Source organism: Ambystoma mexicanum, chromosome 11 (assembly GCF_040938575.1).
Source record: "Ambystoma mexicanum isolate Mex_15411 chromosome 11, UKY_AmexF1_1, whole genome shotgun sequence".
In the NCBI taxonomy this organism is placed as follows: Eukaryota; Metazoa; Chordata; class Amphibia; order Caudata; family Ambystomatidae; genus Ambystoma; species Ambystoma mexicanum.
Genome location: NC_090934.1, coordinates 1,394,926,206 through 1,394,940,171, shown reverse-complemented (window position 1 = coordinate 1,394,940,171; position 13,966 = coordinate 1,394,926,206). Strand labels below are relative to the sequence as shown.

General features: G+C 45.1%; 1 protein-coding gene across 2 annotated transcripts in view; it reads right to left on the bottom strand.

The window, feature by feature from the left end:
• Window positions 1-13,686, bottom strand: part of LCTL (lactase like) — a 239,428-nt gene extending 225,742 nt beyond the window's left edge. The window contains exons 1-3 of one of the 2 annotated variants that reach the window (XM_069625015.1): window positions 13,531-13,686; window positions 11,806-11,966; window positions 2,129-2,227 (exon numbers count right to left, since the gene is read on the bottom strand). In XM_069625015.1, the coding sequence (XP_069481116.1) occupies window positions 2,129-2,227; window positions 11,806-11,966; window positions 13,531-13,654 (384 nt within the window). In that variant the 5' untranslated portion in view covers window positions 13,655-13,686. The remainder of the gene's footprint in view (window positions 1-2,128; window positions 2,228-11,805; window positions 11,967-13,530) is intronic. The other variant, XM_069625014.1, reaches the window with a different exon arrangement.
• Between the last annotated feature and the right edge of the window lie 280 nt (window positions 13,687-13,966).

Here is a 13,966-nt window from a genome sequence, read left to right as displayed (position 1 = left end):
CATCAGATAGTTGTTGGGGCAAAAATCATGTCACTGTTAAAAAGCTAATATATCAGTAAGCATACTCCATTAAGCAATGATTGTGAGAGCAGTCATGCATTATGTAACAAAGTCACGTGCTTCGCTTTAAGAGCCAGCAGTATGGTGACCGTAGGGACCAGGCGCCCCTCTAAACTTCGTGTCATGGGGTACTGCACTGCATCCTCAATACATAGCAGAGTTACATGGGGACTAGCAGTCCCAACGTGCCCCTAGAGAATCCGGAAGGCCGTCAACCAGCCCAACCTCAGTACTGGATTCCCAGGGTAGGGACCTTCAAACCAACACCTAGACCAGCAACCTAAAGCAGAAGTTAGGAACTCTAACATGCAGTTGTTGTTTCTGTGGATGTGATCCAGCAGGCAGTGCAGGCCCACCCAGGCCCAGATTGAGAACTACAATTCCCATGCTTGCAATACTGAGTCCCCTTATGCCAGGACACTCTATAAAGCCAGTCTCTCAGTCAGTGTCGGAGGTAGGAGGAGGGAGGATGGTATCTGGAGCAGGAATGGTGCAAGGGAGTTTGGACTGAGCTGCGGGAAGGGGTGCAGAAGTAAATTCCAGGGGTCTGGTGAAGGAGAGTGGGGAGAAGGAGCTGTTAGGGCAGAAGCCATTGAGGAGAGTTGTGAGCTAAAGGAGATACATATTGTAGCTATTTGGGAGAAGATGGAGGAGGAGATTGACTGGGAGGCAGTGAGAAAGAGGACATAAAGGAGGTTGAGGAAGAGCGTTACCGGGAGGTGGTAAAGGTGACATAAAGGAAGTTGGGGAGTGATATCAAGAGGTGAGTAGAGTAAAAGTGAAAAGAGGTCAAGGAGTGATAGTCAGTCTTTGGCGAGGGAAGTAGTTCAGAGTGACGGGAGGCTCGCTCAGGAAAGGAAGGCTTGACTCTAGCCTCTCTGGAGGAAGAGTTGGGAAAAGACCACAGGGAGGAGGGTGCAGAGACAGGGGCAAGCATGGTGGGAAGACCAGATTTCCACCTCATACAAGGATAATCAAAGAAGGGCTAAAGTGGGAGAAAGTCAGGCAGAAGAAAAGGTCTGCTAGAAGTAAGTAGACACTAACAGGAGGTTTGGGAGGGTGGAGTCTAGACCTAGGCAGGTTTTAGAGGATGGGGAATGAGCCAGTGGCAGAGTGACTAGGTGGGAGAGGTAAAGACGAGAGGTGATCAAAGTGGGGGGCAGCCATGCACCCTTCCACTTAGAAAAGACCCCAACAGCAACTGCTTTGGACTGGCAAGAAATAAGGTTTTGGCATTCCCACTTAAACCCACACTGGGATGACCCAGAAGGAGATGGCCAGAACTGGAGAAATTCTAAAGTCGATGCTGACTCCCGGAGGGGGTCACTGCAAGACCCTGGAAGAGACATGTGAGCTACCTCTTATCCATCGTGTTTGTTATTTTGTCCCCAACCTGTGCACAGTCTCAAATAAACCCCTTTGAATATTTTATATCGGTCTGTTTGTCTGTTGATCCCCCTGATCATCCACACACCTGCTATCATCAAAATCAGACTGCTTAAATAAGGACTCTTATATATTGGGCCTCATTACGACCCTGGCGCTAATGGTTTAATGGCGCCGTAAAGAGCGTCGGCGCCGTTAAACCATTAATGCCTGATTACAAGGTCCCTTAGCGGGTTGGAGGCTTTAACGCCTGCTTTTTGCAGGCGTTAAAATCCAACCCGCTAAGGGACCTTGGAGCTAATTACGGCAACCGTAATTAGCGCCTTCCCCATCCCCATTATGCCCTATGGGGCAAAATGGGAATGGGGAAGGGCAAATGGTGAATGGGGAATTACCGCCCCTGCCAACCTTGTGATGGGGGCGGTAATTCCGCCATCCACCATGCCGGAGACCGGCATGGACCATGGTGCTAACAGCACCATGGTCCAGCGCCTGGGTCGTAATGAGGCCCATTGTTTTCATTACACCCAATAAATATCGACACCTAAAAGATACTTTCTGTTTAAGTCCTTATATACAAATGCATCAATTTAAATGGAAAACTGTTAGACATTTATACAATTATTGAACATTACATAAAAAAGCTTGGAAAATTTCCTACCCACATAACATTTTGTAAAACCTCCAACTTACCTTTGATTCCAGTGGGGATAAGCCTGGGCCATGAAATAGAGAACCGGTAATGGTTGACTTTCAGCTCCTTCAATAAATCGATATCCTCCTATGGGAAGAATTGAATATTCAGCATTTAGTGGTATTGCTGGCAAGGCCCATACTCGCGCTTGTCCTGAATGGACTGGTCTACTATCTCAGAGTTTACTTTTGAAAGATTCCCCCATCGCAGGCTGTTCAAATGCTCATCCCGAGTTTGGCTGGGATGGCACTCTTCCTAATGCAGTCTGAAAGGAAAGCTTTCGCTCTTAATCGTCCCACGTGCTCGAAATCACCAGTAGACTATTTGCTACATATTCAAATGCATGTTCTGACTTTTGGGGATTTTGTAGAAGGCCAGAAATAAAATATCACTGTTAATTTAATAATTATCTAAAAGACCAATTGAAATTATAAAGCACTTTCTGCAATTGGGGCGACTCAATGCAGTTTATATGTTATCTGGGGACCTTCTTTTCATTTTCACCCTCTCCACACAAATGCCTGCCTGTGGTTATAATGTTCTGAAATTGTGATACTTAGTCCCTCCACTTAGCCCTGTTTTGAAGGGCTGTGTGAGCAGCCAGCGTTCAAACAAGCTTTATTAAATTGATACAGCAACTTCCAAGATTGTCTTGTTTCATATTCTTATCCAGAGTTTAATCCCAATGCAGTCATGGGGCCAGATTCTCATATAATAGTGCAGATGAAAGGAGCGCAAGGAATGCTCTTGTTGTGTCATTTGCGCTGTTATGAGAAATTCTCATGTCATCTTATTCGCAAAGGCGACTTGAACATTTCTGGAGTAGACGGACAATAGTGCAAAGATGTGCTGTCCAGCCCCCTTGCTCTCAACACTAATGTATGACATGCTGCCAGCAACCACATGGTTACTAGGGGAGCCTTATAACGAGACAGGACTGTTAAAGGGCCTGTCACCGTGAAATTACTTTAAAATAAGACTGTTTTAAAAGTTGCTGTTACTATTCAGCCGAATACCGAGTAGTTGGCCTAATTATTCGGCCGGGCGGAATATTGAGCAGAATAGTAGTTTACGACTAGAAATGTGTCAATATATGCATAACAAGCCAAAACTGTTGTCTTTGCTAAATGCATGTCTTAACAGGACTTCAGTGAAGGACATGCATAGTGCTTATAAATAGATCATAGATGTAACTAAGCTTTAGAAGGGGAGTTTTATTATTGCTTGCTTTCATTGCCTAATAAGAAATTTGGTAGGGAACTGGAGATGTGTGCGAGTTTTCAGTTGAAAATGTTCCATGACAACTCCAATTACTTAAACATTTACATATTAATAATAATAATTTAGCATTTATATAACGCTAAGGACCCTCAGGTATCTGAGCGCTGCTTATTACCCACGGTGTGTGGTGCTCATTTATCAACCTTGGAAGGATGAAAGGCTGAGCTTGGCCCTGCTGGGATTTGAACCTGCGTCAGCAGACTCTGCACAAATGTCAAAGTGAGCACTCTACTCATGTGCTATCAGACCGACACAATATTAGTATTGGCACTGCTAATAACAAGGAAACAACTTTAAAAAGTAAGTTCCCCATCTTTCCAAATCAATCCCTGCTCCATTGAGTAAAAGGTGAAGTCCACTTAGTGAAATAATGTTCTGTGCCTAGTGTGGTGAGAGCACAGTAGGAGCATGTTTGTGTCTCCTTTTGTTCTGCAGGGTGGGCTCTGAAGGAGACATTATGGGCACTGCGGGTGGTGGAGAGAGGAGGAGGGAGAGCGCTGCTTTCAGTGGTGTGCCAGCCCCTTCTACTTTTTGTGTGAAGTCTCTGTGTTTTCTTTGTCATTGTGGCATTCCCTTCTAGCTTAGTTCAGTTTGGCTATTACCTTAGAATTACTTTCAAGAAGATGAGTGATTCTGCGAAACTTGCAATGGTAGATTTTTCTAAACCTTCCAAGGCTGACAGAAATACGATTTTGGTGTTTTTTCTTGTGTTTGTTGACTGGGAATGGCTCTTTTCGAATGCCCCACAATAGGGCTAGGGGTCACTTGGGCATGAACCAGGGCTGTGTTCACTGCCCACACGAGGGTCACACAGACACTGGACACGACATGTTTATTAATTTCCTGCCATAACCGTGGCCTGGGCTGAAACAATGCAAGTCACAGCACCATCTCCTCGTCACCCATGAAGGCCTGAACATTTCTTTCAATTGATAGGTTATTTTGCCCTTTATTTTAATGCCAGAAAAAACAGAAATCGATGTTGACTTTAATTTTATTTAAACTATGAAATATTACTTTTTTGTCTGCCTATCACGAGTTTTAAAAGCATTTGGGACAGTTAAGTGATGGCATTATTTGTTCGAGTTTGTTTGTGTTTCGCTACCTGACCTATTGTGTAAAGTGTACTTTCAAGCTGCGGCTGTCAAGTTTGGGCTTGTCATCGCCTTTCTTTGTTTAATGCCCCATGCTGCCTTTCCAGAAATGTAGTTCTCCTGACAAATATGTAGACAATCGAAAACAACATTTTGTCCATAGTCCATAAGCAGTGAATAGCTGTTAAAATTAAGCCAGTACACATTATGTCCGCACGAACCTCTGAAACAGGAGCCTTTGGAGGCACGAAAGAGAGCTAAGTATTACCTCCCCTGGTACCAATAACCCAGTTCCCCGGTAAAGGTATGCTAATAGAAGCTGTCTTGTCCTAGTTTAAGGCGCTAGACCTCAAAGAGAAGCGTGCTGAAAAGTGCCCACTGTGGCACTGGACGAGTCCTGGCGTTGATGGGGAATTAACAGAGCCCGAACTGGGGGCATTCATGCATAAGCAAGTTATTGGTTCCATCCTGGGGACGGGACCAATGCTGCAACAATTATTGATCTAGAGAAACACAAAGAAAGAAAAATAAATTATAACCGATTCATTCCCTGAATAGTCCGCTTAACGATGACAAGGATTCCAGTAAGGTTTCGGTCAAAGCCAAATAGCTAGTTTTCAGCCAAACACTTACTCGAAGTCGGTACACCACTATTTAAAGGGCACAGGGGGATGACGCTCATTTCTGGGCAAAAGCGCATCCCATATGTGAATTAGTGATGTGCCCAGAAATGCCCAGAAATGCCCAGAAATGCCCCCTTGTTTGGAAAATTATTTTCAAATCTATGTGCATTTTCCCATCTAGCCTATTTGTGTAACTGGTTTTCACTACTCTGCCAAAGTTGAATCTGGGTGGTTCTTTCATTGCAGTGTATAAGACGGTCAGATAGATGTGTTGGAAGTTATCCGTATACTGCAATTGGATTGATTTGGGGGGTAGGAAATGTGTTGTACTTATAAGGTTTTGGGAGTAGGAAATGAGTTGCACTTAGCTGGATTGTTGGGGTGGGAAGGGTGTTGCACTTAGAAAGATTTTGGGGCGTAGGAAATTAGTTGCACTTATATGATTTTGGGGGTAGAAAGTGTTTTGCACTTATAAGGATTTTGGGTTAGGAAATGAGTTGCACTTAGATGAATTGTTGGGGTTGGGGAGGGTGTTGTACCTTGATGGATTTTCAAGAGAGGGGAGGAATGGCTTTGCACTATTTTGTTAGCCTGTCCATTCATGCAGATCATAGGGAGAACCGGCACAGTGCGCCTAAAGCCCTTTGAGGACAGACTGTTAATTGCACGAAGAAGATTTATTAGGACTGCCGTTCCTGTAAATCTGTCAGGATAGCGTGCCTGTGCTCTGGGGCTTTGGTACTGTACCTGACAGTTTGATATTAGCCTGCTTACAATACCTGTAAGGATAGCCATGGGTTGGTTCTAGATATGCGTGTAGCCTGGCATTGCAACCAGAAGAAAGAACATGCAGGTTAACAAATGTGGCACACTTAGAGCATTTACACCCATAATGTTTAGCTCGCCCACAACGATCGAAGATATATGTTGGTAACCCTCCATTGCACTTATAATTGCTTAAGTTAGCCATTGTAGTTCACAGTGGCTACATGCAGGTATCCTTGATATCACACTTTTTAGATTGCTTTGGTTTAGCGTTTTAGAACGTTGAAGATATGGACTTTAAAGGTAACCTGTCTATTGCACTCAGAGAATCCCATTAGCCTGATGTCTATGGTAGCCTGTCTGTCCCACCTAGAAGGTGTTCTAGGACAAACAGCCTATTCCACTTGGTAGACTTAAGGGATATTCTAGAACAACAAGTCTATTCCACTTGGTAGACTTAATGGTAGTCTAGAAAAGGTCTAGAAAAGGCTACGAAGATAGCTGGCTTTTTCTTCCCCACAGAAGATCATATGACAGCGATATCAAAGATAAGCTCCATCTGAGCTTAATGAATGTATAAACACACCACTTCGGTGGACATATGCTGCAGGAATGGCTATTCATCCATGCGCTCTAGAATGCAGCTATGACTATGACAAATTCGGTCTAGTTGGTCACATAACTTGCGCACTGAAATCCTAGACTTGCCTCAACACCTCTGCCATTAGAATACAGTGACAACCTACTACAAATTCGGTCTAGCTGACTACATAGAGTCTCCTACACTAGCGCTCTGTCCTGACCTCCCTCAACACCCGCCCATGTGCCTGACCTCTTGTGTTGGATACTGGAGCCAAGCCAACCCCTATAAGTCCTAATCTTGGCTAAATGCACAGACGCATTTTAAGCCTCCTCTTAGAAACTATCCCATACCTGGACTTCGGTCCCCGAGGGCGTTCCTACCACAAGGCACTTTGAGGCCATACAAATGGGAAAAGTGCACTACATAAATGACTACTACAATACAATACAATACAATACAATACAACTAATTAAACAGTGTACCCTTGTGACAGTCACTTGGGCTGAGCGGCCGAGGGGAGACAGGGGAGCACAGGGGGAGCAACCCACTCCTTGATGTGACCCTTGAAATCAGTGATTGGGAATCCCCCCAGGTGCTCCTCAATCCTCACTTAGCAAACACTAAAGATCAGTAACCATGTCGACCAAGAGAAGACTCTCAGTGATCCCAAAAAAACATGTGAAATATACTCAGCCAGAGCTGTGTGGCACGGAAGACTCCTGGGTGCTTCTGGCCAGGGGTAGCGTTCGCGTGTGAACAGCGGAGCTACCGGCAAACCCACAACAAAGATTGCTCAATGCAAGCACTGCTCGTGTAGCTCCCAAAAAGTGTGTGCGGGCCGTTGCAAGCCAGGAGAAAGAAAGGAGAAGACGCCCAGAGGAGCTGCTAAGGACCGGTTAGTGAATTGAAGGGAACACTCATATCAGGACATTTCTGGGGCTGCCATGGGGCATATGGTAATGCTGGAGGAACTAAAACATGTGTACAGGTAATGGTGCACCGAAAGTGAGCGGTTTTGAATAGTGCGCAAATGCTGAACTATAAGAAAAGGAACTTGAATAAAGTAAACCAAGCATTATTGAATACTGAACTAAAGGACAGCTTGGATAATCCTACAAATTAAATGAAAGCATATGTGAAGCACAGGTAATGAACTGTTAAAGACAAAGAATACATCTTTATGAATAAAGTAAGCAAATGATGAGCACTTATAAAGAGTGTGAAAGCAAAGTGGTGGAAGAAAGTGAGTTGTGTGGAAGAACACACTGTGGCAAAGCCAAGAGAATGTCAAGGAGAATCCAAAGAAAATGTAAAACAAAGCACAGATGCAGTGAAAGAGAACCCTGTGTGGGCAAGAAAGCTTAGGGTTATCGGTTGCGTGACCTGTTATGGGTGGACCGTGTGGTTTGACAACTGTGCCTAGACCGAGGATACCATGTCTGGAAAAGCCAAGGAAAGTAAAGATAAAGAATCTCCACTTGTGAATAAGATTGCTGAAGTGAATGTGAAAGATAGCAATCTGTATATGCTATTGAAAAGCCTGAAGAATGCTAAAGCCAATCTGGAACTGGTTTTGAGAATTAAGAGACTTGAACTAATTGAAAGTTGGCAGGCTGGAAGAGCTGACATCTTGGGGAAGGGAAACCCAAGATATTTGAAACTGTTTTGTCGCCTTGTGGAAAGGAACCCTGATGCCTTTTTGTAACTGTTTTGTCGCCTTAGGGAAAGGAACCCTGAGGGCCTTTTGGAATTGTCTTTTCTTCTTGGGGAAGGGAACTCCTAGGGCTTTTGGAACTGCTTTGAACTTGGGAAGAGGAGATGGAATGTAAGCCAAGAGCTGGAAGAAGCTCAGAACTCTATTTGGAACACCTTGTTTAGTTTTAGTTGTGAGAGCAAGTATAGGTTTAGGACACAGGCAGACTTTTAAGTTGTACTTATTGACTCTATCTATACTTTTATGTAGGGAAATCCCACCTTAGCATAGGGCAAGTTAGGCATTACACAATCCTAAATCACTAAAAGTGTTTTGTTTGCATCTTAAATCTGCTGTCTGTGTCTTGCTTCATGATGATATGATATGATATGGCATTTATAACATGCCTATACACAAGTGTTTCAAGGCGCGATGAGGCAAAGGAGGGGACACAGAGGGAAGACAGAGACAACGATCCTACTAGGCCAGGTGACATTGAGATCGCGCAAGTGCAGGGGAGTGGGGAAGAGGAAAAGTGCAGGGGAAAAGGGAGGGGGCAGTGCAATACTTAGGATAACAGTAAAATAAAGACAATAAATAAAAGTGCAGTCAGCTGGTGTCAAGTGCAAGGGTAAGTGTAGACATCAGGTATCAAGTGCTAGTAGGGTCTCTAGGGATACAGAAACAGTTGCTGAGTGCAACGGTTGCAGGGGGGCAGTGCAGGTGTGCAACTGGTGGGGGGGCAACCTGGGCCTCAGATCAGAGGGTAGCCAAGTAACCAGTGCAGTTTCAGATTAAGCCAGGTGATCAGCAGGGGAGAGGAGCAGAGAAAGCAGAAGCAAAGAGGAAGGTCTTGAGGTGCTTCCGGAACCGGAGATGGTTCTCCTCAAGTTTCAGAGAAGCAGGAAGGCTGTTCCAGAGGGAGGCCCCAGCAGAAGAAAGAAGAGATCTACAACCAACGCGCTGCTTGGAGAAGCGACAAACCCTGAGGGAGTTGGAGGCGGATGAGCAAAGAACTCGGGAAGGAAGATATTTAGGAAGAGAGAGTTGAAGGTATTGAGGTTGCAGGCCCCAGAAGGCCTTGTGGACATTGCAGAGGGTTTTGAACTTAATCCTCGCCACCACTGGGAGCCAGTGCAGAGATTTCAGTCCTGGAGAGATATGGTCCCTGGGCTTGAGGACTAGGACAAGTCTCGCAGTCTTGTTTTGGATAAATTACAGAGGTCAGAGAGTAGAGGCAGGCAGATTTAGAAATAGGCTGTTGCAATATTCCAGCCTAGAGAGAACCAGATCTCTGGAGACAGTGAGCTTCTGGGGGAAGGAGCAGAAAGGAAGAATACCTCTGAGGAGGTGCAGCTGGTAGTGTGACTTCTTAGAGACGTCAGAGATGTGAGGAGAGAAGGAACGTGTGGAGTCGGAGATGACTCAGAGGTTTTTAGCCTCAAAGGTGGGAGCAGGAAGAGGGCCAAGAGAGTGCTAGGAAAGGAGCAAGTAAGTGTGCTGATAAGGAGAATCTCAGTCTTACTGTCATTCAGGCAGAGATCATTGGCGGCGCAACACTCCTAGATGGCGGACAGACAGTCAGAGATGAGAGAAGACGAGGAGGTGGCTGAGGGGAGCCTGAAAATGAGCTGAGTGTCATCCGCATAACACTGGCAGTTGGGGCAGAGATCGGCAATGTGGTGGGCAAGAAGTGCCAGGTATTGGTTGAACAGCCTGGGAGAGAGGTTAGACCCCTGGGGAACACCACAGGTAGAGATAGAGGAGAGGAAGTACACAAGTTGGACGTGGGAGGGTCGATTGGAGAGGAAGGAGGTCAGCCAAGCCAGGGCCTGATCAGTGATACCCAGGTTATCACAGAGGCGGTTGAGCAGGATGGCATGGTTGACCGTGTCAAAGACAGAAGAGAGAACAAGTAAGATAAGGACACAGGGGGTGTTGGAATCAAGGTTGGAGAGCAGGTCTTCACGGATGTTCAGGAGAGCAGTTTCCATGCTTCTGGCAGCTCTGAAGCCAATCTGATGGTCATGGAGACATCATACAGATTCAGAGTGAAGAAAGCTGGGAGATGGCCAGCATTTCCAGGAGTTTGCCCAGGAAAGGAGTGATGGAGCTTGGACGATAGTTAGCCAGGCAGGAAGGGTCGGCAGAGGGTTTCTTAAGAAGAGGGTGCACAAGGGAGTGCTTCAGGGGGAGGGGAAGACTCCAGTGGCGAAGGAGTGGTTGCAGAAATCAGCCAGAGCGGGAGCCAGGATGTCAATGTGGTCCTTCACACCGCCCAAATATGTAAATGATGCTTTCACACCGCCCAAATATGGTTTTGGTGGTGGGGTGGATGATAAATCTCCAGCAAAATGCTGGAAGTAATCCTTCCACCTTACTGGCAAAAAACAGCAGTTTTGGCGGAATTACTTCTGGTGGTAATTATGCCGATATCCCATGGACTCCATAAACAGGGACTTGCACCTCCATATCACCACTTGTAATCCACCGGTAATTCGGCCGTACCAAGTCGCGATAACGATAACTCTGCTTAGTGTTACCTCAGTGGATTTACTGCTGAGATACCACCAAACTCATAATGAGGCGCTATGTTTTTTGGGTTGGTCCAATCAAATTGACTTGAGTACACCCTGTGAAGTTATTTCCTTCATGTGTGATAACTTCCTCTGTTAACGATAAAACTGTTCAGCAATATACTTCTTGCATCTGGGTGTACTTTTCCTCCCTCTTTGTGATACCATCTTGGTATCAACATGTAAAGCTCAGAATGTCTAATTTATACAGTAGATTTGCCTTTGACCACCTACTATGTGGACATTAAAACCTACATCCCCCATTTATGGCCAAGGAGCACACGTGTGGGCTGCATGAATGGCAAATGCCATAGAGATAACTGCTTTCCCTGCTAAAATTATAGGTATTGTTATTATTACTCATATGAGCTTTGCTTCTTGCGGTGAGCAAGAAAAATAGGAAACACAGTTGACTTTATCATACAGTCTAGGAGCCTCATTACACGGTAGGCGGTGGACCAAGGTGCTATTAACACCTTGGTCCATGCCAGTAAAATACCGGCACCGCCTTGGAGGAAAGGGGAATTACCGCCCTATTCCAAGGTTGGCGGGGCGGTAATTCCCCCTTCTCCCATTGCCCTTCCCCATTCCCATTTTTGCCCCATAGGGCATAATGGGAATGGGGAAGGTGCTAATTACGGTACCGCAAATTGCGGTACCGTAATTAGCACCCTGGTCCCTTTGCTGGTTGGTTTTTAACGCCTGCTAAAAAGCAGGCGTTAAAGCACCAACCCGCAAAGGGACCTCGTAATGAGGCGGTAAGGGTTAACGGTCACCGGTACCGTTGATAATGGTACCACCGAATTACGAGTTAGGCTTGCGGGTGCCGCACAGCCCACCAGGTCAGACCTGGCGGGCTGTCAGGCACCCGCAAGCAGAACTCGTAATTCGGCGGTTTGGTATGAACTGTGCCGGTACCTTACCGGTACCGTTCATACCATGTCCGCCAACATTATAATGAGGCCCTGTGTATATTTTGCTCTTTCCTAGTCTCTATCTCTTGAGAAATGCTTTCTTATGGTCTGCTCTGCACTTCTCTTTGGTTCTTACCTTCACCTTGTAGTAGCTTTCACACGATGAATCTGCCGTCTCGTTCATAAAGACCTTTCCCTTTTTATGGGTGAAAACGTCCCAGATGCTTTTTCCTTTGCCATCCTTGTCCCACGCTCCTTCTGTCTGGAAGGCAGAGCTGCCAACACCCCAGGAAAACCCTGTGAAGATGAAGTACCATTTTGGGATTACAGCAATCAAACTGAAATTTCATTGAAATGATCATCAAGGTGCCATTGCTCATCTGTCAAACCATACAATCAGCTTAATAAACGCAATTTAGAAACACTCAAACACAGTGCATAAGCCCATACTTCTACCCACCTATTCATTCATCCAATCTGCACACCAATGGTTTCTCTGCTAAGGAGAAGATCCAAAGCAAAGCAAGCACGCTATCATTGCTTCCTTACTGAAGAAGCCCATGCAGACTAAGAGGCCCTGGTCAACTGATGTCAGACCTGCCCAGCGTGGTTCAAGTTTTTGAAATCATAGTGACAAGCAGCATTTCAAGCCAGCTCAAGTATGATGGTTTCCTAAACGAATACCGATCACCTTTACTACAAATTGCTTTGTTGGACATCCAGGAAGGAATTCTGAACAAAAAAGGTTATGGCTGTAAGCAAATAATATAACTGACAATGAGCTTTCTGCGTGTCTCTGGGAGTCACATTTGGCATCATCCACTCTATTGCTCCCCTTGTGTAAGTCGTTGTAAGCGGTACATTATGTAGCCTGCATCTAATTCAAAGATTCTCCTTCTTTCCCATCTGATTGTTTTAGTCTTCGATGTTAAGATGTGCTGCCATGACAACTGACATATCCTTTAGTTTCGACTCCCTAACTGGATAGTACACAACCATCAGAGTGCTCAGAGCCATGCTCCCTTCCTGATATTCTATTTGAAGCACATTGATCGCATCACAACTCAAGTCAAGGACTCAAGTCTCTTTGTTGGCACTCCTTCAAAGAACAATCTGCTTTCAAAGGAATTTTTCAAGTGCACAAAAGTATGCATGGTGCTACTGTCTGATTCTTCACAAGGATGTTCCTTCCTTATTGGCCTGCAATATGTTTCTGTAGGCCATTCAAAACTGCAAGTCCTTCATCAAGTTACATACATATCTGTTCATGTGAATGCGGAGAACTGCTTCCAACAAAATGGAAACAAAATTAACTTTGTGAAGTCATGAGAAATGTCAGAAACCCAAAGGTTCAGCTCACCTTTGAACTGCGGTCCCATTAACTGCAAGCCCCTATGCCTAAGAGGACCTACTTGTCCAAAATTCCCATTAACTCTTCCTCCAGTTCATGGTAAAGATGCATGAACCCTTCATCTACCCATCCAATCATCTTTCCAGCAACTCTTGAACTCATGTATTTGGCCATCAGTCTCTGCTAGACCATGTCTGGTCATCTGTCAATTTGTCTGCTCATCTATCTGATTCATCTATCACCCCATCCCAGTGCCTATCCATGTGATAATCTGTCAGTCTTTCCTCATGTTTCACAGCCCATGTTCTCTCGCTATGAAACAGTTCCCCATTCATTCAACTACTTGTCTGCCTGTCTACCCGTTTGTATTTCAGAAATAAGGGCAGTAAATTGTATTTGCCTCCTACCCCCTGAAATGAAAACCGTTTAGCCATCTCTTACAGACAGGTGTTCTCTGAATGTGCCTTAGATGTTTTTCATGTGAATGTCATCAGTAGGGAAGATAAGTACCTGAGGGGAAAGCTCCATAGTAGAATGATCCTCGTTCACTGCTGGACAACTGCAGGTCCTCTTCTGCTCCCAGGCACTGCACCAACAGTAGCGCATAGCACATCTTCCAAACACATGTCCACATCCTTGTGCGTGAATTTGCGGCCAACCTCTCAGAAATCCACCTGAGGGCAACATGAACATAGGCTTGACACATACATGTAACCATAGTTCATCCTGCTAAGATTCAAATGGTCAATAAGCCAGTGTCAATTGCGAGAAGATGAAAGAACATTAATAATGAATGTTGCAAGTATTCCTAATTTGGGTTGTTGTCCTTGCCAACATTCCGAAGCTAGATGATTCAAAGCATGGATTGCGCATTTTGAACCACACTAGTTAATTGGAAATTGGAAATGAACTCTATTTTCACCCATAAATGAAATTGGCTTTTCTA